We start from the raw sequence: 27984 nt of genomic DNA on the forward strand, positions 1-27984 counted from the left end.
ATCCTTCACAACATTATTCTTTTTGCATCTCTTCTGATATTAGCTCCTAGCTAATTTGATCCTGCAAATGTCATGAATCTGTTCATTATGTCAGGCTGTCTTTGGCAATACTGCTGTCAGCAGGTAACCAAGTTCCAAAGCAGTCATAGTTCAAATGATTTGTCGTGGACTTGCAATATTAACATTGATTTCTTTCTCCATAAATGCTCCTTGATTTGAGTATTTGACATTTTTCATTTCTAATTATGGTTAGATTGAATTTTCTTTTGAAAATTAGACGACAAAATGCCTTACAATAACTGTTATTACCTGCTCTTTGATGTACACGTGTATCTTGGGTAGCCCACTCACTTATAGAAAGAACATTGTGTGTTCAAGCCCTGCGTGGCTGACACTCCCTTAAGGCCATAGGACATGTTTCACTGTGAAATTCAATGTCAGTCCGAGTCCTGTCTGTCCTCATGGATGTACACAGGCGAATCTATAGCCGTATTCAGATAGGTTTCTTTAAGCATGATGTGCCCTGTGAAATATTTACGCTTCAAATACTATTGCTAAAAGATCAGCTGGTCATAGAATCATACAGTACAGAAAAGGTCCTTCAGCCCATCAAGTTTGTACTGCCAAAAATACTTAACTATCTGCACTAGGCACATAGCCTTGAATGCGTGACACTTCAAGTGCTCATCCAAGTGCTTTTTAAAGGTTGTGAGGTTTCCTGTCTCAACTACCCTCCCAAGCAGTGCATTCAAGACCACCACTACCCTCGGTGAAAAATAGTTTCCTCACATCCCCTCTTAAACTTCCTGTCTTTCACTGTAAAAGTATGCGTCCTTGTTCTTGACTGTTCAATTGAGGAGAACCACTGCTTTTTTATTCCACCCTGTCCACACCCCTCGATCTTGTACACCTCCATCAGGTTCCCCTTCAACCTTCTCTGCTCCAAAGAAAATAACCTGAGCTTATCCAGCCACTCTTCATAGTTAAAATGCTCCATCCCAGGCAACATGTTGGTGAATCTCCTCTGCAGAACTACACACAGTGCTCCAAATGTGGCCTAGCTAAAGTTCAGTACGGCTCCAACATGACCTCCCTGCTCTTAAAACCTATGATACAGGCAGGCGTCTTGTATGCTGCCTTAATTACTCTATTAACCTGCCCTGCTACCTTCAGGGATCTGTGGACAAGCACTCAAAGATCCCTCTGTTCCTCTGAGCTACCTAGTGTCCTGCCATTCTTTCAGTACTCCCTTGTCTTGTCCCTTCTACCAACATATGTCACCTCCCATTTACCATGGTTAAATTCTATCTGCCACTGATCATTCATCTGATCAATCTGTTTATATTCTGAAGCAACCTAGGACCTTTTCCTCACTGTCAACTAGCCAGCCAATCATCTGCAAACTTACTTTTAATTCTCCATCCTCCCAATGTTCTCAACTACACCATTTATGAAAATCATGAACAATAAGGGACCCAGCACTGATCCCCTTGGAATGCCACTGCACACTGGGTTCCAGTCACACACACAGCCATCTGCCGTCACCCTTTGTCTTCTTCCATTAAGCCAATGTTGACTACATCTTACCAGGTTATCCTGGATCCCATGTGCTTTTACCTTCTTTATCATTTCGCCATGTGGGACCTTGTCAAAGACCTTGCTGAAATTCACGTAAACTACATTGACTGCCCTACGCCCTCATCTACACACCTGGTCACCATTTCAAAAAATTCCACCAGATTTCTCAGTTATGGCCTCATCTGACAAAACCATGCTGATTTTCCTTGATCAAACCTTGCTTCTCTAAATGGAGATCTGCTCAAGAACCTCACAGTTCAATTTCCTGATTGCTACATCCTCCTCCTGAATGGAGACAGTTTTGAAGTACTGTTTTAACACACTGCTAATGTTCTCTGGTTTCACACATGTATTTCCCCTAGTCCTGAATGGGCTTTACTCTTTCCCTGGTTATTCTTTTCCCCCTTGATATGCTTGTAGAATATTATGTATTCTCCTTTAATCATTGAGGTTGCGGGGAGGCAGCGAGTATCAGCTCTGAGATGGGGGTTGGAATGGCAGGTGCAATCTGCTGAGTAGTGGAGCATGGCATGAGCAGGCCTAGTCAGGTTTTGGGGTGAGCGTTGCTGTAGAGTATCAGGCCCTGGTGTAGGAGGAAGTTGTTGAGTATTGGAGCATGGTTTATTTAAGGAAGAAAAGGTTGAGCACATGCTGGCAAATTGGATGCACAATTGGCTTGATGGTAGGAAGCAGAGGGTAATAGTGAAAGGTAAAAGTGGAGGCCTGTGATTTGTGGTGTGCCTCGGGGGTGGTGCTGGGCCCATTGCTGTTTGTCATCTGTATCAATGATTTGGATGAGAATGTACAAGGCATGGTTAGTATGTTTGCAGATGACACAAATAGCCAGTATCGTGGACAGTGAGGAAGGTTATCCGAAATTGCGACAGGATCTTGATCAGCTGGGGAAGTGGGCCGAAAAATGGCAAATCGAGTTTATTATAGATAAGTGTAGCTGTTGTATTTTGGAAAGTCAAATCAAGGTAGGAGTTTCATAGTGAATGTTAGGGCCTTAAGGAATGTAGTGGAACAGAGGGACCACAACTGTTTAGAATATATATTATTGACGTCAGGGAAGAAAGGACATGTACTGTAGTCAAATTTCCAGATGCAAAAGAAGTGAAAAAGCAGGTTGCAAGAGGCGTGCAAATGGTTTCCAGAGAGAAATTGACAGGATAAGTAAGTAGGCAAAATGTTGACAAATGGAACATAATGTGAAGAAGTGTGGAGTTGTTCATTTTGGAAGGGAGAGCAAAAGAACAGTATCATTTAAATGGAGGAAAAAATGCATAAAACTCCAATACAGTGACTTGGGGTTACTTGTGCGCAAAACTTAAACATTGCACACGGATGCAGCAGGTAATCAGGAAGGCTAATGGAATGTTGACCCTTATATCGAGGGGGTTGGAGTATGAGTAGGGAAGTCTTACTGTAACTGTACAAGGTGCTGGTAAGACCACATCTGGGGGACTGTAAGCAGTTTTTATCTGCTTATTTAAGGAGCGATCTTATTTCATTGGAGGCCATTCAGGAAAGGTTCACTAGGATGATCCCAGTTATGGAGTGATTGGTTTATAAGCAAAGACTAAACAGAATGGGATTTTATTCACTGGAGTTTAGACTAATTAGAGGTGATCTCATTGAAACATATTGGATTCTTAAGGGTCTTGATAGGGTAAATGCTGAGAGGATGTCCCTTTCATGGGAGAATCTAGGACCAGAGGCCATTTTCTCAGAATAAAGGGGCACCAATTTAAGACTGATGAGGAGGAATCTCTTCTCTCAGACAACTGAGTGTCTTTGGAACTCCTTGCCACAGAGAGCTATGGGAGCAGAGTCTTGTGTATACTTAAGGCTGAGATAGATTCTGATCAGTCAGAGAATCGAGGGTGACAGGGGAAACGGGAGTGGATGCAAGGAATGTCAGATGAGCCATGATGCTATTGAATGACAGAGCAGGCTCAAGGGGGAATGGCCTAGTCCTGTTCTTATTTCTAATGGACGTTTCTCATGGAGATTCCACGTTCCGTCTGTATTGGCAACCTCATCTTAGAGGTTGCTGACAGCTTCATATTTCTTGGATCAACAGTTACCAGCAACCTGTCCCTTGATGCCAAAATCACTATCTGAATGCCAAGGCTTCAGTTGACACATCAAAGTTGTGAAGATGAGTATGAACCAACAACAAACTTTCTGAAAATCCAAAGTTCCATGTGTCCTGGTCAAAGGTTCTCAGCACTCTCCATACTTTAAGACCATGAGATGTAGGAGCAGAATTAGGCCATTTGGCCCATTGAGTTTGCTCCACCATTCAATCTTGGCTGATATGTTTTTCGGTCCCGTTCTTCTGTCTTTTTCCCGTAACCGTTGATCCCCTTGCTAATCAAGTGCCTATTTATCTCTGTCTTAAATATACTTAATGAGTTGGCCTCCACAGTCCTCTGTGACAGTAAGTTCTACAGATTCTCCACCCTCTGGCTGAAGAAGTTCTTCCTCATCTCAGTTCTAAAGGGTCATCTCTTCGCTCTGAAATTGTGCCGTTGTGTTCTAGTCTCTCCTACTAGCGGAAACATCATCTCCATGTCCACTCTACCCAAGCGGTTCAGTATTCTGTAAGTTTCAATGAGATACTGTAGCGAGGCAAGAAGAGTTAATGCAAGCCAAAAAGAAAAAACATAGAACATAGAACAGTACAGGCCCTTCGGCCATGATGCTGTGCCGAGCTATTATCCTACTAAGATCAATAAAAGTGAAATCTACCAGCTTTGTTGCCTCTGATGAACAAGAGGCTATAACCTTGTTATACAGGATGCTGAATATGGAAGTATACCAGTGTGAAGTGATCAGCATGTTTACATTTGAGTGAGTGGTGACTCCATTCACTGGGTCGTATGAGATCAATGGACAACAGCCGCATTCCCAAAAATATGCTCTTAGAAGCTCACTGTCTGCTCAAGACCATCTGTGGTATGAGGATGTCTGCAAGTGAGATTTTGTGTTAGTCTGGATAAGTGATGGTGCAACGCAAGTGCACACCAGAGAGGCTGGACGTGAACAGTTAGGAAGGGTGCAGAAAAAGCAGTAGACAATACAAATCACAAGTTTGCAAAAAATGATGGTGTGCTGAAGGCTGAAGTTTGGCTGCTGAAGGGACTATACTCTCAAATCAACCTCTCTACAGCCACAAACATACTGTCTCTCCAAACCAGACGTGGCCTATATTCCCAAGGGCAATCCATTGTCCATAGAGACAGATGGTGGCTGAAGCCACTGTTTTTAGGTTAGAGAGTGTCTCTTTATAGTAAGTGTAGACAAGCTGGCTGTGATATATAAACACGATTACAAGGTCAAGTTGCTAGCTGAGAATTCTGTGACGTGTAACTCACTGCTTGACTCCCTGGACGAGTGCAGTTCCAGCAGCACTTAACAAGCTTGACACCATCCAGAACAAAGCAGGCACTTGATGACCACCTCGTCCATCACCTTCTTACATTCAATCTCTCCTCCACTGATGCTCAATAGCAGCAGTATGTGCCATCTACATGATGCACTGCAGACACTCACCAAACCTCTTTCAACAGCACTTTTCAAATCTGACCTGTACCACCTTGAAGGACAAGAGTAGCAGATACATGGAAACACCACCCCATGCAAGTTCTCCTCCGACTCTTGTTTGGAAATAAATCACCATTCCTACACTGTCACTGGGTCAAATTCTTGGAAATCCTCAACAGCAATGTAGGTACCCCATTGCCTTAAGAACTGCAGTGTTTCATGAAGGCAGCTCACCCCTGCCTTTTTAAAGACAATTAAGTCTGGCCAATTAATGTCTGCCGAGTCATCGTCACTGAAGTCCTGTGAAACAATGTTTCCTGGTGGGAAGCTCCAGAAGAATGAGGGTTTACCCTGTTCTTGTGGGGAATGTTATTCTCGAATTCTGGTGACTATTATTAAACCTGTTTGTCTGTTTTGAAACTAATTCCTGCTTGCGTTGGAAGCGTTTACTTTTCATTGAACTAGCTCTGCCTGTCCTGTGAGTGTTTGATGGGGGCATCGTAGAACGACAACTCAGCTCACCCCTTACAGTCCCTGTCCTGGTAGTGTTTGATGAGAACAGTGTGGAGGCAGCTTTACATTATATCTAACCTTGTGTTGTACATGTCTCCTAAGAGCGTTTGATGTGGGCAGCGGAGAGGAGCTTTACTTTCAGTTTAGAAGAGTAAAGGGAGCTTTTCTTTCAGTTTAATAGGGTAGAGGGTGTTTTTCTCTATATCCAAATCTCTGCTATACCTGTCCTGGGAGCGCTTATTGGGGGCAGTGTAGACCTTAAATAATTCTGTACCTGTGATGTAAACTTTGACTTTCGCAATACAATTAAAGTATCTTATTTTAATAGTAGCATGTAAAGGGAAGGAGAGTGAAATAGAACAAATGGGACCTAGGTGAAGCAGACAGAGGGTTCGTATTCACTGTTGTCTCGGAACAAAAAGCTTTCAGTGCTGTGGTTTTTTTTGGCTCTGTTGCCCTGGTACTAAAATGAGGTGTTTGCCCTCATAATTTGTTTGAGTACTTGGCTTCTGAGAGGAAAATTTCTACTTGTTAACCAATAACTAATTGTTGCCTTTGTTTAGGTAAAAGTCGGAAAAAAGGAGATGGCCTGAAACTGGAGAATGACCCACAAGAGGTACAGTTGGATGCACTTAAAAATGGAGAAGTGTGTGATCCTGTTGTTGATGTGTTGGATGTCCAATGCAGGCACTATGTTTCTATTGTATTGACAGACATTCTCCATCCTTCCATTTCTTTTTCCTAAACCTTACTTAGAATTATCATCTTTGTCAAGTTTTCCTATCGAAATTTCTAATGGCAGCAATCTAAGTGACAAAAAGTATATTCTGTTCTCTTTCCTGCTCTTCTCTTCTCTTTGTTCTCTTCTGTGCTCACTATTCTCTTCTCTGCTCTCTCCCTGTACTCTGCAAACATGTCACACATACTATCACACTCCTGCCTTTTGTTACTCTACGGTGACTAATTTTCACATCTAACATCCCAGAATTACTAATGCTTCATCCATTTGCACTCCTCACTTCCAAAACTGAAAGAAGAAGGGATTAGCCTATGTACGCCAGGAATAGAGGGTCTATTTTGGTGTTCAGCAATAAATGATGTTCCTTTCCATTTGGGCTTCCTGAGTTATTACACAAGGATATTAAAAGAAGTAGCTACAGAGATAGTGGGTGCACTGGTTGTAATCTTCCAAGAATGCTGTGAACCTTTAAAAGTCCCATAGGACTGGAAATGTAGCACCTTTATTTACAAGGAGAAGAATACAAACCTCTGTCAATGGAAAATGTCTTAAGATATAGCAGAACATTTAGAAATACATATGATAAAACAGTGTCAGCATGGCTTCATGAAGGGGAAATCAGGCCTGACAAATATACTAGAATTCTTTGAAGAGGTAACCAGCAGGATTGATAAAGGGAAGTCAATAGATGTAATAGATTTAGATTTTCAGAAGCCATTTGATAAGGTACCACACATTAGGCTGCTTAATAAGAGCCCATGGTGTTGGAGGTAGTATTTAGTATTGATAGAGGATTGTATAATTAATAGAAGACAGGGAGTTGGGATAATGGGAGCATTTTCAGGGTGGCAATCTGTAACAGTGGTATGTCAGAGATCCGTGCTGGGATCACAATTATTTTTATTTACATATATAAAATGAATGTGCAATAGCCAAAATTGCAGATGACACAAAAAGAAAAACAGGTGGGTATGAGGGATATAGACAGCATAAGAGTAGGGCATTCGAATAAATGGATGTTCGATGACTGGTGCAGTCACGATGGCCGAAGGATCTTTCTGTTCTGTAAAATCTCTATTGAACCTAAAAAAGCCCTTCAGCATGTCATGTCTATGCCGGTCATCAAGCATCAGCAAAGTTAATACTCGTGGAATAAAAGGGATAGTAGTGACACGGAAACCAAGTTCACTGAATGACAGGAATCAGCTTTGTGGTTAATGTGTTACCTTCAGGCTGGAAGAAGATATAGAAAATTCTTTAGGGGTTCTGATTTGGCCCACGTTTTCCTGATCAATATTAATGGACTAGACATAAGAGTGCGGGGAATAATTTCAGAATTTGCAGATGACATAATCTTGAGAATATTGTGCACTGTGACAGTAGTGATAGACTTCAAGAGAATATAGATGGGCTAGTAGAAAGGTGGACAATATTTTTGAGAATTGTCAAGTATGAAGTGTTTCATTTTGTTTGGAAGACCAAGGAGAGGCAACATAATATAAAGAATAATATTCGAAGAGGTATTGAAGAGTAGAGAGGTTTGTGGTTTTATGGATATAAATCATTGATTTTGGAACAGCATAGATATAGGAGGTTGAGGGGTGACCTTGGAGGTTTACGAAATCATAAGGGGCATACATAAGGTGAATAGCGAAGATCTTTTCCCTAGTATGAGGGAGTTCAAAACAAGGGGGCCTATTTTTAAGACTTACCGTCAACGCTGGCACCTCCACATCTTTTAAATGTTGTCACTACCTGCATGTACCATTTCCTCTGGAAGTTCATTCCACATACGCACCACCCTCTGTGAAAAAGTCATTTTTAACGCTTTCTCATCATAAAAATATACCCCCTTGTTTTGAACTTTCCCCACCCTGGGTGAAAGATCTTTGTCATTCACCTTATCTAAGCCCCTTATGATTTCATAAACCTATATAAGGTCAGAAGTTGCACGACACCAGGTTATAATCCGACAGGTTTATTTGAAATCATAACTTGTGGAGCTCTGCCCCTTCATCCCATGAAGTGAAGAAAAGCATTACAGGTTCAGATTTATAGGCGGAGAGATCAAAAGATCATACAAATGGTGCGAGTGGAGTGTTGATAGGCTGAATAATAAGTCTCTGCAGGTGATTAAAAGTATCAGACAATGTGAATAAAGTGTCAACAGCTGAAATAGTAAGTGAAGGGATAATATATAATCCGATTAAATGAGGCAGAGAGATAATGGCAAAAAATTAAAAATAAGGTGGTGTTGGAGACCAACCAAATGGCTGGACTAACATGAAAAGTATTAGAGTCGCATGTTGAGGGTCTAACCAAAGTAACAAGTAATCCAAAACTGTAATACTCGTTAAGGTAGAGAGGTCATAACAAGTTATCAAGGTGATGGTGTCAAAACAAGACAGTAAGGAAGATTTTACAAATACAGAACTGTGCGGTGGGGTTCTCTGTAGTGTGACATGAACCCAGGATCCCGTTTGAGGCTGTCTTCATGGATATGGAACTTGACTATCCGTTTCTGCTGGGCGATTCTGCATTGTTTTGTGTCTCGAAGGCTGTCTTGGACGATGCTTACTCGAAGATTGGAGGCTAAATGCCCTCCACCGCTGAAGTGTTCCCCAACTGTAAGGGAACACTCCCGTCTGGTGATTGTTATATAGTGTCCCTTCATCCATTGCCACAGGGTCTACACGGTCTCGCTAATATACCATAGCTTGGAGCATTCTTGCCTGAGCGTACGAGGTAGACAACATTGACTGAGAGTCACGTGAGTATCTGCCATGTGGGTGGTGGTCCGATGTGTGATGGTAGTGACCATGTTGATGATCTGGTATGACTTGCCGACGTTGCTGTGGCAGGGTTGTGTGGTGTTGTGATTGATCTTGCCCTGAAGGCTGGGTAATTTGCTACGAACAGTGGTCTGTTAAGGTTTGGCAGTTGTTTGAAGATGAGAAGTGGGGGTGTAGGGATGATCTTGGTGAGATGTTCATTGTAATTGATGACATGTTGAAGGCTGCAAAGAACATAGTGTAGTTTCTGTGCTCTGGGGAAGTACTGAATGATGAAGGATACTCTATCAATTGTGTCCTATGTCTGTCTTCTGAGGAGCTTGTTGTGGTTTTTCACTGTGGCACTTTGGAACTGGTGATTGATGAGTTGAGCATCGTATCCCTTTCCTGCGAGAGCATCTTTAGGTGTCTGTTGTGTTCTTCCTTGTCTGAGCAGATCTTGTGTATATGCAGGGCTTGTCTGTAGGGGATGGCTTCTTTAACTTGTTTAGAGTGGAAACTAAAGAAGTGCAGCATCATGAGGTTATCTGTGGGTTTGTAGTAGACTGAGGTATTGAGTTGTCTGTCCTTGATGGAGGTGTATGTGTCAAGAATAAGACTGATTCTGAAGAGTAGTCCATATAAAGTCTGATGGTGGGATGAAACTTGTTGATATTGTTATATAGTCATTTCAGTGATTCCTCGCCATGAGTCTAGGGGAAGAAAATGTTGTCATTGTATCCTGTGTATTGCATTGGTTGAAGGTCCTTTGCAGCAAAGAAGTCTTGCTTGAACTTGTGCATGAAAATGTTGGCATATTGGGGTGCAGATTTGGTCCCCATGGCTGTTCACTGTGTCTCGATGAAGAACTAGTTGTCGAAGGTGAAGACGCGATCGAGGATGAAGCGAATGAGTTGTAGGATGGTGTCTCGAAATTGGCATTTGTTGGTGTTGAGTACTGAGGCTGTTGCATCAATGCTATCATCGTGGGTAATGCTGGTGTAGAGTGCCAAAGTCCATTGTGACGAGGATTGTTCCTGGTTCGACTGGTCTGTGAGTGCTGTGTTTCTGTAATAAATCTGTAATGTCGTGACAGAAGCTGGGGGTTCCTTGTACAACGGATTTCAAGATAGCCTCGACCGAAAAGAAGCGTACCAGGAACACTACAGACAACGATCTGCTGATCTAACCAAAGAACACACCTGTCAACTCAGACTGATCAAGTCTTTTGAAGTGCAGGCCAACAAGTCCTTTGAGTACTGTTAAACATCATTCCAGATTCTTAAAAGAAGTAGTGACATTGTTGGTTTACATTTTACAAAATTTCCTAAATTTGGAGTAGGTTCCATTATTTATTTGAATTGGTCCATTTTGTCAGAAAGAAAACAAAAATGAGTGATTGCAGAGGTCTGAGTTGCAGATGAATGTGTGTTCTGGTTCGTGAATCATAAAAAGCCGGTGTGCAGGTGCAGCAAGTAGTTAGGAAAGCTAATAGAATGTTATTGTTGATCACCAGGCTAACTTAATCCAAAAGTAAGGAAGTTATGCTTCAGTTATACAAGGCTTTGGTGAGACCACAACTCGAGTACGTACTGCATCGATTTTCTTATTTAAGGAAGGAAATGCTTTGGAAGCAGTTCAGACAAGATTTATTGGACAAAAGCCTGGTATGGGAACAAAAACACAAATAGCTGGAGAAGCTCAGCAAGTCTGGCAGCATCTGTGGAAAGAAAGCAGAGTTAATGTTTTGGATCCAGTGACCTTTCTTCAGAACCAATTGTAGCTAGGAAAAGATCAGTATATATGCTGAAGATGGGGAGAGGAGAAGGAATAAACGATAGATGGAGGTGGAGCCTAGGAAGGGAGAACAGTAGGTGGGAGAATGACAAGGAAGAAGTGCTGAGGCAATAAAATTATTATATTTGAAATTGAGTTCCAAAGGGTGCGAGGCCACCAAATGGAAAATGAGGGACTGTTCTGACAGCTTCCCCACCCCCACACACCAGGTCTTGTCATCACACGAGCTGCTTTCACCACAGCCAGCCCATTTTCACCCACTAACGGACCCCATTAGCAACTTTTTCTTTCTTCTAGCTCATCAGTATCTGTTCCTTTGTCGGCCTCACTGGTGTTCTCTGCGCGTGTGTGTGTGTCTCACTCTCGCTCGATCTGTCTTGGCACCATCTCCACCTATTGTTTATTTTCTCGTTTTTGTCTCTCTGTCTCTCTCCCCCCCCCACCACCACCCGGAATTCCCCCCCCCGCCAAATATAACAAACACATATAGCTGCAGTTACTTTTGAGAAAATGTCAAGTTTAATAAAATGTCACTGGACCTGAAACGTTGTCTGCTTTCTCTCCAGGCCTTCTGCCAGACCTGCTGAATTTCTCCAGCAATTTCTGTATTTGTTTCAGATTTATAGCATCTTCAGTTCTTCATTTTCTGTTGGATGGGAGGATTGTCTTATGAGGAAAGGTTGGACACACTATGCTAGTATTCACTGTGTTTAGAAGAGTAAGAGGCAACTTGATTGAAACAGATAAGATCCTGCAGGGTCTTCTCAGGTGTTTCCTCTTGTAGAAGAACCTGGAATTAGGGGCTGCTATAGGAGGTCACCATGTTAAAACAGGGATGTGGAAGAACTTTCTTTGAGAGGGGAATCTTTTGAGCTGTCTTCATGGAAACATGGTGAAGGCAGAGTCTTTGAATATTTTAAGACAGATTCCTGATGAGCAAGGAGATGAAATGTTGATAGGTGGGAATGTGGTCTAACCAAATCAGCCATGATCTTATTGAACAGCAGAACAGGCTAATTCACATATTTGTATGATCTGCCAACAGTGAAAAGTAGCTGTAGTATCAGTTGGCTTTGAAATTGTTGCACCAAATGTGACCTGCATTTTAAAGTTCGATGCAACAAAATGTTCTGTCATGTTGGAAATCTTTGCAGATATTTGTGAAAAGAAATGGGCATATTACTTTATAGTTATTGGCTGTTGAAATATCCCAGGCATGTTGTATATCTGGTATTATTATAAATGACCAAATGAAAAATGTAGTACATCTATCATTTATAACAATCTTTTTAATTGCTGTTCCGTGATTTAAGGAGAAATGGAAGATGTGAAATGCTATTTTAGCTAATGACTCAAGTGTTCCAGATTTGGGAGTGGATGTGATGACACTTTGTATTTGTGTTCACCTGTTTCAAAAACTTGCAGCTTCAGTTGTTTGCAGTAGTCTGCAGTTGTTCGCTGTTGCCTTCTCAATCACTCTCAGTTACATTTTTGTATCTTCATGTGAATTCTAATTCTTAGATTGTCTAAGATCACTTCCTAGTGACTAATACAGTGAAACTTATGCACTCTGTGTTCAGGAGTGCACTGTATTCACCAATCCATGTATGTCCAGTTCACTAAAGAAATTGCTTAAACTGCCTCAGTGCTGTTTTTGAGCTGAAACTGGGGCTTTGGGCTCCCTGATGGTCAGCTCTCCATTACTTGAGGAATAGAGTACAAGAGTGGTGCTAATGGAGAGGTGTTTCAGTGCAGTCCCTTGTTCTGTGTATTCAGAAGGTAAGGGAAGAATTACTAAGGGCCTTGCCTACTGCGGCTGAAACCTTAGGATTACTTGCGTCTGCATCGGTTTGTTACCACACATCAGGAAAAGAGTGGTGGCATTAATGTTGTGCAGCAGGAATTAGAAGCTGAATTTAGTCCATCTGACTGCATGGAAGGTGTCATAATTTCAAAAGAGATGTGAAGATTTCCATGATGAGAATGATGGCGTGGAGTTAAGCGATGTTCCCATTATACCATGGAAGATTTTGCTCTAAAAAGAGCAATTTTTACTTAAAACAACAATCTGAAGGAAGACTGGTAGGTCTTGACTTTTTGGGCAGTATTGTCTACCCATTATCTGAAAGAGTGACTGGTACAGGTAAAAGAGGGATTAGGTGTTGTGGAGGACGGAATATTTGGTAGCCTCTTACTGCTGGTCAGGTTCTTGTGTCTGTAATAGGTTGATAGGCATTGACATTCTTGCTGCTGATTGGTTGACTATGGTAATGCAAATAATTGTTTGATAAGATTGAACTTGTGTGTTGCTGTAAGAACGTTTTGTAACTCTTCATTATGCACTTCTCTAGACAATTCACAAGAATATCAATAAAGGGGAAAATCAGCATTTATACTGGATGAGAAGAGAGTGCTAATTTGTTAGCAAGTAGACTCTGGCAGAAGTGTTACTGTGGAGAATGCAGCAGTTAATGATTTGTTTAAATTTTAAACCAGGCAGTTGACTGGTCAGGCATTGCCCTGAGAAATGAATGAGCAAATGTCTGTCATCTATTACGAACTGGAACAGGCTCAATGTGTCCAGATGTTCTTTCAGAATGCGTGTATTAATATACGTGGGTTCCAGTATACCCAACTAAACCACACTGAGAGTCCAACTGAATCCTGCATTGGGGTTGACAGTCTAATTTCTTTGCATGTTCAGGTTTATTCACCAAGTGTGGTTGAATATCTAAAGAAAGCCTGGCAATTAATTGTCATCAACTGCTGCACTTTTACCATGGTAACACCTGTATCAGAGTTCACCTGCTAACTTCTGTACTCTCATCTCACACTGTAAATGTTGGTTTTCCTCTTTTTGGTGCTTTTGAAAATTGTCCTCATGAATGCAAGATGACCTTTGGTAATGCATTTGCTGATGTATGTCACCATATGTCACTGATAAATAAACCTAGACTTGGACCATTGAATATGGTGGTTATTGAATAGTTTGTGTTTGATATGGACTTGTTCCTATTCAGACCTTCAAATATACTGAAGTTTTTGGATCTAGTATGTGGACTATATCTGTTTCACCAATGTGAATGAGTCCACAGTCACATAGTATGCTGTAAATTGCTGGTTTATTGTAAGATTAGTTTCTTATTGTTGTGAAGGATGGCATGGAGCTTTTTAGGTGATTTGTGTTGGACTTTGTCCACTGGTCGAATATACATTGGTTCCATCTCGCATGAAATAGTGTCTGGGAAGCTGACTCCAGATCTCAAGATTCTGAGAGGCATTGACATGGTGGATATTTCCTCTTTGAGGAGGATCTAGAAGTAGGGGTCAGTGTTTGAAAATAAATTTAAAACAGATGAGGGTTTTCTACTCCTCATATTTAATGACCACATCTAGTGGTCCAACTCTAGACTCCGTCATCACACACTGGTATATAAGATACCTCGAGGATGATATAGAGAAATTCAAACACTACACTATCTCAAGATAGTGGCCTCTGCATCTGTTAGATCTGACTACACTTACCTAAGTAACTCACTGCCATCTAGTTTGCACAGTCAGTAGGTTAGCAGCAAGAATATTAGTATGTACTGACCTATTACAAAAACTGTAGTGTAGTAGGGTCCTGCCCATATTCACATCCTTCACAACAGTAAATTTCCTGTAGGTTGAAACCCAAGGGATCCACCATAAATTTGCATTAAGTAGAGTTTCAAGATCCATGAGGCAGGCCCTATGTAACCTGATTTGCCTACAAACGGGCAAAAATGCCAAATGACATGACAGACCTCAGCAGTGACAGGTTCCTTACTCCAATCAGCAACAATTTAGCATTTACCCAAATGTTTTGCTGTAATTGCAAGCTTTGTAATCCTCTCACAGGGAAATTGCAATGTCAAATCATGGTTTACCCAGTTGTCCATGATTTTATGCCCTTGGACAGCCTAACTCCGATTTGACTGGTAGTCACGTGGTGAGCCTATAGAGCTTGTGCTAGCCCAGGTTTGTTGGTGTGGAATTCCAGCTTATCTCTGGCCTGATTCGATTGAATTTGCTATCCTGTTGATAGGAGTAGCTGACAACCAGAGTTTCAGGTCAGAGACATTTGCATCATCATGGTTTTGCTCTCTATGCAACCACTACTTTCTCCTGCTCCAGTCATTCCTCCAATGATGAGCAGAGTATGCTGCTAGAAACATCGAGACCTTATCAGTTCTCCTAAAAAATGTTTTTAAGTTTAAAATCTTCAGTTCAGAGCAAAATTTTGAGGTATAACAAAAGGTTGTTGAGTGCAATATTAGCAGCCAAAAATCCTGCTAAAGTTAAACTCTGAGCACATAAACCAAATTGCTTGAAATATTGAGCAAAACAGGAAGAAAGTGAGGCACTGGAGAGAACGAGGAGAAGATCCATGCAAACAATTCGAAAGATGAGGAGCTTCAGTTACATGGATCAATTGAAGAAGCTAGAGCTATGTTTCTTGGATAAGAGAAAATCAAGAGGAGATTTGTTGAGTTGCTCAATCATGAGGGATCTGAAAAGGCACTGGATAGAGAGAAGCTATTCCCATTGGTGAAAAGATCAAAAATTAGAGGGCAAGATTTAAACTAATTGGCAAAATAGGCAATGATGACATGAGAAATGTTCGCACAGTGGAATCTGGAAGGCAATGTCTGAGGCATAGTCAGTCGATACATTCAAATGAGAATTGGAATGGTATTTGTTAGGGAGATTATTTTTGGTTTAAGGGGAGAAGACTGGAAGAGTGGCTTGAAGTGAATTTAGAGGCTCAGTGCAGACACAACAGGCTGAATGACCTTCTGTGTTGTAATCAATTTTTGGTTCTGTGTTGCAATTGAAGTAAGGATCAAAGTAGTAAAATGCAAAAATTGTGTTTAATACCAGGATCGTAATCATCATCACAGACTGATCAACCCTAAAATTTGACCATTAGAGAAGAAGTAGGCCATGCAACCCCTTGAGTCTGCTCAGCCACTCAGTGAGATCACGGCTGACCTGATAATCCCCAACACCCCATTCATATCCTTTCCCCATAACCCTTGATTCCATTGCTGATTAAAAATCTGTCTAAAACTGATTCCTGCATTCAGTGGTGATGGCAAAATTCTGCAACATTTTGTACTCCATTAAACTTTGGCTCAGACTGGATGGATGGCAGAATAACCATCTTTGTCCCTTATTTTGAACACACTATTAATTTTTCTGCTGTTCCTACAAGCAAGGCAAATTCATTTTGTCTAGATGATGCAGCTCCAACAACACTCACATCTTGACACTGGGGCAAAGCAGCCCAGTTGATTGGCATTCCATTCACCACTTTCAGGATTCATTCCTTTTACCACTGAAGCATGGTGACAGCACTGTATGCCATCTACAAAGATGCAGTACAGCAACTCATTGAAGACCCCTTGACAGCGCCTTCCAAATCTATGATCTTTACGATCTAGAAGGACAAGGGCAGCAGACATCACCTGTAAGTTTCCCTATGAGCCTCTCTTCATCCTAACCTGGGAATATATCATCACTGCTTCAGTGTGGTTAGGTTACAAATCCTGGGACTCCCTCCCTAACAGCATTATGGGTTATCCACACACAAAAGACTGTAGCTATTCAAGCGGGCAGCTCACCACCACCACCACCTCCTACAGTGCAAGTAGGGATGGGCAATAAATGCTGGCCCAGCCAAGAGATGAACTAGGGGCTCTTGGGTTCAAGTCCCACTTGCTTCAGAGATGTGTAAAAACATCTCCGAACAGGTTGATTAGAAAAGACCTCAAAGGAATGACCTTTGATACAGCCTTACATTCTGTGAATATTGATCGTGAATCTATCTATACTGGACAGGGTGGATCTGGAGAGGATATTCTCTCTTGTGTGCAATAATCTAGAACGAGGGTCGCTGTTTAAAAATGAGAATTAGCCATGATCTCATTGAATGGTAGAGCAATCTTATAACCCACCTAATCTACACATCCCTGAACACTATGGGCAATTTAGTATGACCAATCCACCTAGCCTACACATCTTTGGACTGTGGGAGGAAACCCACGCAGACACTGGGAGAATGTGCAAATGCCTCAGTCACCCAAGGCTGGAATCGAACCCAGGCCCCTGGCGCTGTGAGGCAGCAGTGCTAACCACTTAGCCACCGTGCCACCCCAAATGAAAACACAAATTGCTGGAAAAGCTCAGCAGACCTGGCAGCATCTGTAGAGAGAAATCAGTTAACATTTCAGAGTTCGGCAGCACGCATGCTGCCACACCTGCTGAGATTTACCGGCAATTTCTGTTTTTATTTCTGATTTACAGCATCTGCAGTTCTTTCAGTTTTTATCATTCCTAAATTGCCTGCCTTGAATTTCAAGTGTGTGAATTTTGGTTCAGGATGCTGCCTCTGAGAAAATAGCTTTCTGTAAAATTCTTTAATTATAACATACTTCAATTTGCTTTACTTAATAAATACAACTACCAGTATGCAATACATCACAATTTTGACTTTTTGGCGCCAGTATTTCTCCGGTAGATTTGTGCTCCAGCCCCTGCATGGCCAGTGCCTCCGGAAGGAGCAATGGTGCCCAGAACAGAATAGTTACTCCTTGTAAATTGGGCCTAACTGACTAAGGATATAGCTTTACTTTGAATGCAAGATTGACTCACTGTGTTCCACAATATCGATAATTGTTTTCTAATCCTCCTCGTTATATTCTTTTGGTAGTCGGATGCAGAGCTGGCTCTGGATGCAGAGTTCCTCGATGTCTACAAGAACTGTAATGGTGTTATCATGATGTTTGACATCACCAAGCAGTGGTAAGCATATCTCAGCGTTCACAATAGGTGTCCGTCCAGTGTGAGTCTGTGAATGTAAAACTCATTGCTCCAGATTTGACACTCTCAGATGTTCCAAGACTTAATGAATTTAAACCAAATGTGCTATATTAAATTTGACTGCTGAAAATAACCTTGTGCAGAGCCCTGTTTTGATGTTGTGGCGTATGTGGAAGCAGTACTTAGAGAGTCGTCCTTAAACAACCTAACAATCAGTTTATAGGCCACCTTGCTCCTGTCTGATCACAGTACTGTGACTGCAGATACACTGCATGTGCAGCCTTCACCTCTCCCACAACCCCCGTCACCCAGAATTCACACCCTTCACCTGCCCCCCTCGCCCAACTCTGTGTGGAACCCACCACCTCTACTCCCTCACTCCCTCGAGAACACGGTCCTTGAGGTTAAGGGTGATTTGGTGATCCAGATCTGAACATTCCCTGAAATTGTGCATTGATAATTCCACTTCTGTCTCTGCCAGAACCCTGGGTGATTTGCTTTTGATCATGTTATATTTGACAAGATTGGATTCTTGTGATGTTTTAATGTGTAGAAAGTCCACAGCCTCATCATTAAGGATGAATACTTCATGTAATTTATTTTAAGTGTTCCTTCAGTTTTGGTTAGTGTAGGGATAGTTTTCTAAGACCTTCCTATCTGTGGAGCCTTACTTCATTGCATAGTGATTGGAAAATGTGACTTTGCCATCCTTGTTGCCACTTTAAGCAGTTGGCTTTGATAATCCACATTCTTCACCATCGTTTTTTACAAATGTGACTTTTTATTTAATTTCCAGATTTGGGCTTGCTGTCTCTGGATTACCAGACCAGCAATGTAATAACTGCTCTAATATGTGAATGGACTAGCTTAGTCAGTAGGGAGAAAGTTGTTGATTAGTTTCCTCCTTTGCTTTTGCAGGACGTTCAGTTATATCATGAAGGAGCTCCCAAAAGTGCCAGACCACATTCCAGTCTGTGTGCTTGGGAACCACCGTGACATGGGAGAGCATCGGGTCATTCTACCTGATGATGTCAGAGACTTCATAAAGAGTAGCAACAGGTATGACAAGCACTGACTCACTGCACCAGTGCCACCTGAATGATCACAGTGTGATTTGTGAAAACGTGCGAATAAATAGAATGTTGGCTGACAAACTGAATTGGAAAAGACCTTTAACAAGTCTGTGCTATATGTTATATCCCATTAAAATTTATCTCTCTGCATGAGTGGGACTAGTCTGGAATTGAGACAGGGCTGTGGGGAGAGTGTGGCACAGTGAGATTAGTTTGGGATTGATGCAGGGTAGTAGGATTAGTTTGATACAGGGCTGTGGGGAAAGAACACAGCAGTGGGATTAGTTTCGGATTGATGCAGGGCTGTGGGAAGAGAACAGGGCAGTGAGTTTAGTTTGGGATTGATTCAGGGTTGTGGAAAGAGAACAAAACATTGGTATCACGTTGTGGTTTGATGTGGGCTATTGGAGAGAGTGGTGCAATGGGATTAATTTGGGATTGATTCAAGGGTAGAGAGAGTTTATTTGTTTGTGGGATGAGAGTGTCACTGGCTAGGCCAGCATTTATTGCCAATCTCTAATTGCCCAGAGGGCAGTTAAGAGTCAACCACATTGTGTGGCTCTGGAGTCACAAGTAAGGGCAGTAGATCTCCTTCCCTAAAGGAGGTTAGTGAACCAAATAGGTTTTTAAAACGATTGACAGTGTTAAATGGTTGTTGTCAGCCTAGTGTTTAATTCCAAATTTTTATTGTATTCAAATTTAGCCATCTGCCATGCTGGGATTCAAACCCGTGTCCCCAAAGTATATAGACTGGGGTTTTGGATTACTCACCAAGTAACATTATGCTGCATCACCACTTCCCGGTAGGATTAGTTTGATACAAAAACAGAAGTTGCTGGAAAAGCTCAGCAGGTCTGGCAGCATCTGTGGAGAAAAAATCAGAGTTAAAGTTTTGAGTCTAATGACTCTTCCTCAGAACTCAGGACCCGAAATATTAACTCTGATTTTTTTCTCCACAGATGCTGCCAGACCTGCTGAGCTTTTCCAGCAACTTCTGTTTTTGTTCCTGATTTATAGCACCTGCAATTCTTTTGGTTTGTATTCAGGATTAGTTTGGTGGTTGATACAGGGACAATCTGGAATACACTGCCTGAGGTTGTGGTGGAGGCAGGTCCAATCAAGTGTTTTAAGAGGGAGTGGAAAGGGATCGCTGAAGGGAGAATGTGCAAGGCTACAGGGAGACGTTTGGGGTTTGGCATGGCTAAATTGTCTGCGCCGGATTTCAGAAGGAGTAATTTGCTGCAATAACATCAATGTATTCTCCCTGTATAAGTGCAGTATAAGTTGATTTTCCCATAGAGTTGGTATTCCTGTGAATTTTTCTGTTGAGTTTAAGACTAAAAGCTTCAAGAAAATGTCTTTTTTCAGCAATAAGAAGGAAAATCTTGTATATAAATAGCTCCTTTCACGACCTCAGGTCATCTTAAAGTTCTTTGTATCCAATGAAACATTTTGTAATGCAGTAACTGTTGCAGTGTAGGAATGTCGGCAGTCAATTTGCAGGTATCCTGAGGGATAAATATTGGCCAGAGCACCAGGGGAGGACTCCCTGTTCCTCTTTGAATTAGTGCCAGGGGATCTTCTGTATTCACCTGATTAAAAACAGGTGGGATCTTGGTCAAAAAACTGTCTCTCACAGCATTGCACTGTAATGTCAGCCAGGACATTTATGTTAATGTTCTTAAGCCCCAGCTATCTTACTTGGCTGATGCTTACAGAGCCTTGAATGCTTTGAGAGGAAAAGTAAAACAGATTAGGGAATGAATTTTAAGCAGTTAAAACCACAGTAATGTTGGGGTGGAAGTTGAATTTGGAGGAGTGGGAGGCCTAAGAAGTGAAAGGTCTGGAGAGTTTGAGAATGGGGGTGAAATTTTAGGAAGAGGTTACAGAAATGTAAAGTGGATGACCGTGAGTAAATTTTAACATCAAGGCAGATTGTTTTAAACTTGAGAAGTTGGAAGCCTGGGAACCAGTGCAGGGGTTAGTAGATACTGCTGAGGAGAGGACACAGTAAGGACTGCAGATGCTGGAAGTCAGAGTCATTAAACACGGAGCTGGATAAACACAGCAGGTGAAACAGCATCAGAGGAGCAGGAAAGTCAACATTTCGGGCTGAAACCCTTCGTCAGGACTGAGGAGGGGGAAGGGAGCTCAGAAATAAGTAGTGTTGAGGAGGGGAGCTGGCAAAAGGTAGGTTGGGATAGTGATAGGTAGATGCAGGTAAGGGGTTGTAGTGATTGGTCAGTGGAAAGGGTGGAGCAGATAGGTGAGTAGGAAGATGGAAAGGTTAGGTCAGGTCAGGGAGGCGGAACATGACATAAGGCTGGGGTGGAGGGATTTTGAAGCTGGTGAAGTCAATATTCAGGCTCAAATGCTGTAAGCACCCAAGGTGAAATATCAGGTGGTGTTCCTCCAGTTTGTTTGGCCTCACTCTGACAGTGGAGGAGGCCAAGGATGGACACGTTGCCAGGGGAGTGGGAGGAGTAATTAAAATGGATGGCAACCGGAAGGTCGGGTTGGTTGATGCGCGTAGAGCACAGATGCTCTGTGAACCGGTCCCCTACTCTGTGTTTGGTCTGCCTGATCCAGTATAGAGGAGACCACATTGGGAGTAGCGGATGCAATAAATCAGGTCGGATGAGGTGCAAGTGAATCTCTGCCAGATCTGGAAGGAATGTTTGGGGCATTGGACGGAGATCAGAGGAGAGTTGTGGGGCAGGTGTTGCACCTCTTGCTGTTGCAGGGAAAGTTACTGGGTGTGATGGGGAGTGTAGAGCTGACAAGGGAGTTGTGAAGTGAACAATCCCTGCGGAAAGCGGATGTGTGGGGAAGGAAATATCTTTCTGTGGTGGGGTTTGATTGTAGGTGGTGGAAATGTCAGAGGATGATGTGTTGCATTTGGAAGTTGATGTGTGGTATGTGAGGACTAGGTGGACTCTATCCTTATAGTTGGGGGGAGGGGGTTTGAGGGCAGAAGTGTGAGAAATGGGGGTAATGTGGTTGAGGGCACCCTTAATTACAGAGGAGGGGAAACTATGGTCGCTAAAGTAGGAGGATATCTGGGATGCCCTGAAGTGTAACGCCTCATCCCGGGAACAGATGCAATGGAGGAATTGAGAGTATAGGATAGCATTTTTTGAAGGAGGGTCGGTGAAAGAAGGTGTATTTGAGGTAGCTGTGGGAGTCAGTGTGTTTGAAATTGATGTCAGTGGTGAGTCAGTTTCTGGAGATGGAGACAGAGAGGTCCAGGAAAAGGAGGGAGGTGTCAGAAATAGTTCAGGAGAATTTGAGGGCATGAATTTGTGGAACAGTCCCTCTTCCACAACCAGGCTGGTACCGTCCAATACCACTTTTTCTGTTATATCAATGACTGTATCGCTGCTGCCTCATGCTCCTGCGAGGAGCTCAAGTGGTTTGTCAACTTCGCTAACACCTTCCACCACGCCCTCAAATTCAGCTGGACCCTTCCTGGACCTCTCCGTCTCCAACTCCGGAAACTGACTCACCACTGACATCCATTTCAAACACACTGACTCCCACAACTACCTCGACTGCACCTCCTCTCACCAGCCCTCCTGCAAAAATGCTATCCTATACTCTTAATTCCTCTGCCTCCGCTGCGTCTGCTCCCAGGATGAAGCGTTCTATTCCAAGACATCCCAGACGACTCCTACTTTACTGATTGTAATTTCCCCTCCTCTAATTAATGCGCCCTCAACTGTACCTCCCCCATTTCTGCCCTCAAACTTCCCCCACCAACAACAATAGGAATGGAGTCCCCCTAGTCCTCACATACCACCCCACCAACCTCCGAATCTAACACATCATCCTCCGACATTTCTACCACCTACAATCAGACCCCACTGCCAGAAAGATTTTTCCTTCCCCACACGTGTGCTTTCCGCAGGGACTGTTCACTTCACAACTCTCTTGTCAGCACTACACTCCCCACCAACCTCTCCTCCACATCCAGTACCTTTCCCTGCAACAGCAAGAGGTGCAACACCTGCCCCACAACTCTCCTCTGACGTCCATCCAGTGCCGCAAACAACCCTTCCACATCCAGCAGAGATTCACCTGCACTTCATCCAACCTGTTTTATTACATCCGTTGCACTCGATGTGGTTTCCTCTATATCGGGTCGGGGACACCAAAAGCAGACTAGGGGACCTGTTCATGGAGCATCTGCACTCTGCACACATCAATCAACCCGACTTTCTGTTCACCATCCATTTTAATTCCCCCTCCCACTCTCCTGGAGACATGTCCATTCTTGGTGTCCTCCACTGTCAGAGTGAGGCCAAACGTAAACTGGAGGAACAACACCTGATATTTCACCTTGGGAACTTACAGCCCAAGCACCTGAATATTACTTCACCAGCTTCAAAATTCCTTCAACCCCCAGCCTTATCCCATTTTCCGCCTCTCTGATCTGACCTAACCTTTCCATCTTCCTACTCACCTATCCGCTCCACCATTCCCACTGACCAATCACTATAACCCTTTACCTGCATCCACCTATCACCATCCCACCTACCTTTCCCCAGTCCCCCTTGCCCAACCCTATTTACTACTTGGCTCCCTTCCGCCTCCCAAGTCCTGACGAAGAGTTTCAGCCCGAAATGTTGACTTTCCTGCTCCTCTAATGCTGTCTGACCATGTTTGTTGACCGCTGAGGAGAGCACGAACTGAGACAAGTTCACATGTGGCAGCAGATTTGAAATGAGGTGATGTTCATTGGTCTCCAGACCAAGTTGTTGCCGGTTTAACCTGTGAATGTGCCAATGACATCATGTACAATTAAGAATAAATGTCTGAGTTAATGTTCACTACTCATGGTCAGATTTTTAATGTTGTCAGAACTGCTGCCCTGTAAATATACAGATAGCGCTATGTGAATTATAGGCAGCTATCACTGATTTGACTTATAGTGTTGTAGCCCTGCAGAGCTCTATCTTTGTGCATGTGGTGCTTCACCTAGTAGTTGTGATGGCCTTAACTGGAGCCTCAGGATTATCACGTCTGTAAGGAGTAAAGGCTTTGATTAGGACTTGAGCAGCAGGCAGGCTGGTATTGGGTGATGTTACTCTTGACAGGAAATGCTCATTTCCATCAACCTCAGTCTCTCTTGTGGAAAACTCATGACAATGAGAAAACAAAAAGCTTTTGAAACATCTTGATCACCTGAGTTTCTTCACATGACTTTGGCTTCAAAGCCATTGTTAAACATGCAACATGCTCAGAGGAAGCCTGGAGGAGAAGGAAAGACTGAGAGGAATGTGAAAACCTCAATGGCAGGTGGAACTTGCACCAAGACCTATTGGTCCAGAGGTAGAGAGATTCTCACTGTGCCACAAGAGCATGGGAAAATCTTGTATATATTTATATTGTAGAACTGTGAAGTTATTGTGTTAAAATAATGCGATCTTTCTAGATGAAAGCTGGAATAGAAAGAATACGTCAGGTGCCTGAATAACACTGGTCTTTTGCTCATTTACCAGGATGGCAGAAGATGTTTCTTGCATTACCATTCATTGGTTGGACAGTGAAGAATATGATACCTGTCTGTACTGCCATGATTGTGATATTTCTACTTCTGGTCATATGAGGCTTATAATTTATATACATATGAGCAGTTGAGGACTCTGGGTCTGCTCTTAGTGGAGTTTAGAAGAATGAGGCAAGGGTTCTGGTTGAAACTTGCAGAATAGTGAGAGGCCTGGATAGAGTGAATGTGGAGAAGATCTTTCCACTTGTTGGAGAGACTAGGACCCAAGGACATAGCCTCAGAGTGAAGGGATTACCCTTTAGAATTGAGATGAGGAATTTCTTCAGTCAGAGGGGGTGAATCTGTGGAATGCATTGCTGCAGAAGGCTGTGGAAGCCAAGTCATTGAGTGTATTTAAGACAGCTGGATGGATTCTTGATTGGTGTGGGAATCAAGGCTTATGGGGAGAAGGCAGGAGAATAGGATTGAAAAACAGGTCAGCCATTATTGAATGGCAGAGCAGACTCAATGGGCCAAATGGCCTACTTGTGCTCCCATATCCTATGGTCTTCTAATTCTTCCCTAATCCTTATTACATTTGCACATAATTTCCCTAAGGCCTCCCCTATTTTTAATTGACCCTCTTGTTTTATTTCTCTGCCCTGAAGCAGGTCTGGTGCTTGTTGTTATAGTGTGCGGTAAGCAACTTATTTGCTACGAATGCAGTCCTGAGCACAAGACAGAATCTTAAAGTGTACAGCACACGGAGGTCATTCAAGGCAACTTTGAAAACCTTTGTTAAATGTTCTCTTACTTAGAGTTTTTGTCTAAAGCACAAAAGACTTTCTCAATTCAGACCTGTCACTGCATATTCTTGGGCAGTTAGGATTAGAATTGATAGTCCTGTTGGAACTGTACAATTTTGTATCACAAAGCCATTTACCCCATCATAGTCCTGTCTGTTGTATTGTTAAATCACCTTTTGATTTGTCTGCCAACTTTGACGCACTTGCCACCCATGATTCAGTAAGCAGTGATGTATCCCCAGTCGTGTGTCTGATTTGCTATTGCTTCTTAGTTCTGCTCAAATGGACTCTGCAGTTAATTCACAAAACTCAGTTAAATGTAGTTCCGTTTCAACCAGGGTATTGTGCACTGGACAGTTTGCATCAATGGTTAGTACCTGTGCTCAGAAACAAATTGCATTTAAAAACTGTGATCTGTGCTGTGGGTGACCAGTTGGAGAGCTGCATATCCAAGTTTGCTGATGAGACTGATTTATCCAGTGTAGGTGGAAGCATCAACTTACTAAGAGGCACTAATAGATGAATGGGCAAAACTGGGGCAAATGGATTTCAATACTTTCATCCGTATTGGACTTATAAAGGAGAAAGCATAGTAATTTTGAAATGGTGGCTATCCAAAGGAGTTTGCTGGTCTGGGTGCATAATGATTTAAAAAACTGTGCACGGTTACAAAATATAATTGTGAAGGCAAATGGACTGCTGGCCTTTACATCTAGACGAATGAATATAAGGCCTTAGAATGCACACCACAATAGCTATCATTGACTTTACCTCAATTTGAGGATGATGTCCACTCTGTCATAGGTTTTTCCCTTGTGCTAATTGAGTGGTTGAACTGACCAGAGGGACTGACTGACCACCACCTGTCCTTGTATCTGGGCCAAATTTTTTTGAAGTGCTAACATACAAGTATGTGGCTGACTGAAAAGCGACCTAACAGGTCACGTCAAAAAGCTGGTGGTTAATGTTTCAGATTTAACACATGCTCTGAAAGGTATCTTTTTTCACTTTGTTTATGGCATGTGGGCATCGCTCGCTAGGCCAGAATTTATTACAAATCCCTATTTTACAGGAGGCAGATAAGAGTCAATCACATTGCTGTGGGATATGATGTCACGTGAAACCAAACCAAGTAAGGACAGCAGATTTCCTTTTCTAAAGCATATCAGTGATGGTAACTGACCAAGGTTTTTAGACAAGGTTTTGATTCCAGATTTTTTTATTGAATTCAAATTTTACCATCTGACTTGATGGGATTCAAAACCTTGTCACTGACATTAACCTGAGGTTCTGAATTACTAACCCAGTGGTGTTGCCACCAAGACACCACCACCTTGTTGTAAAGGCATTTTCATTATCAGTCACCTTGAGGTTTTTTGCTTCATGTCATTACCTTAAACATATTTTCCATCCTCTTGGCCAAATAGTTCTAATCTTACTGACCTGCCCTGTACTTGTATTACTTCCTTCCCTTTTCATCTACCTGTCTAACCTAATCTTGAAGTTTGACATGGTTTCTGCTTCAATCAATAGCAATGTAAGTGAACCTTTCAACACCGCATCTCTATTGTACTAAGCCTTGATCAAACCATCTGATGTACTGCATTCAGTTCTAGGCAAAAAGTATTTGCCATTGTAAGGATTAATTAAGTTAAAGGGATAAGACATGGCAGGACAGCTTCAAATTGTAGTCTGCTCCTCTTGCTTGGGAAGCTGGGCACATGTCCAGTGCCCAAGACCTGCATGTGTGCAAGATGTGTCTCCAACTGGAGCTCCTGGAAGCCCAAGTTTGAGTTGGAGTGGCGTCTGGGGACACTGGAGCATTCGCAGGGCGCAGAGTAGAATTAGCATTAGCTTTTATTGTCACATGAACTCACTCGCAGGAGTACAGTGAAAAGTTTCAAGCTTCCATTTATGGCGCCATCTTAGGTACAAATGTACCTAGGCACAGAATCTTAGTATAAAGAAAAATAAAAAAAGCAAGTTAAGAAGTTAAACATTACAGTCCTTCTTACTAATGTGCAGAAAAGCAAAGAAACACAGCTAATAGTTCAACATCACTGTCAATAAGTGCCTGGCCATGCTGGGCTTACAATCTTCACTAGGCTTGACCTCCCCCTCATCGCTGCTTGGGACTGCCCGCTCCCGCTCTCGCCACCGGCCCCCGGGGCTGCCCGCTCCCGCTCTCGCCACTGGCCCCCGGGACTCGCTACCTACATGGTGCTCCAGGGCTGCTTCCCCATGTGCTACTGCAGGTTCTTCCCCACACTGCCCTGAGGCTTGCTGCTCTGAGGAGTTGCTGCCCGTACCTGCCTGCCGCTGCAGTATTTGCCTCCGGTGCTGAAGGGAGAGAAGAAGGAAAAGAGAGCGAAAAAGAGTAAAAAGAACAAGTGGAGCAGAGGAGCTCTGACAGGAGCATCCTACTCTGCCGGCATCTTGCTTAAGAGTATCATGGAGACCACATATAGAGAGGTGGTCACACCGCAGTCTCAGACTCCACAGGCAGGAAGGGCATGGGTGACCATTGAGCAGAGCAGGGTGGGCTAAGCAGGCAGTACAGGAATCTCCTGTGGCTATTCCCCTGCAGATATACTGTCTTGGATACTGTTGAGGGGGATGGCCTCTGCTCTGCTAGAGAGGGATGGAGAAATAGGCATAGAAATGCAATAGTTATAGGGGATTCAATCGTAAGTGGAACAGGTAGGTATTTCTGTGGCTGCAAATGAGAGTCCAGGATGGTGTGTTGCCTCCCTGGTGCAAGGGTCCTGGGTGTTTCCGAGCAGTTGCAGGATGTTCTGGAGGGGGAGGATGAACAACCAAC

At 42.8% G+C, this 27984-nt stretch overlaps 1 protein-coding gene across 3 annotated transcripts in view; it reads left to right on the plus strand.

Moving 5' to 3' along the window:
• Positions 1–27984, plus strand: part of LOC109920828 (rab-like protein 6) — a 124666-nt gene that overhangs the window by 29763 nt on the left and 66919 nt on the right. For all 3 annotated transcript variants that reach the window (XM_048613577.1, XM_048613575.1, XM_048613576.1), the window contains 3 exons: positions 6207–6259; positions 17687–17778; positions 18715–18855. In XM_048613577.1, the coding sequence (XP_048469534.1) occupies positions 6207–6259; positions 17687–17778; positions 18715–18855 (286 nt within the window). The remainder of the gene's footprint in view (positions 1–6206; positions 6260–17686; positions 17779–18714; positions 18856–27984) is intronic.

This window comes from Rhincodon typus, chromosome 28 (assembly GCF_021869965.1).
Source record: "Rhincodon typus isolate 14 chromosome 28, sRhiTyp1.1, whole genome shotgun sequence".
NCBI lineage: Eukaryota > Metazoa > Chordata > Chondrichthyes > Orectolobiformes > Rhincodontidae > Rhincodon > Rhincodon typus.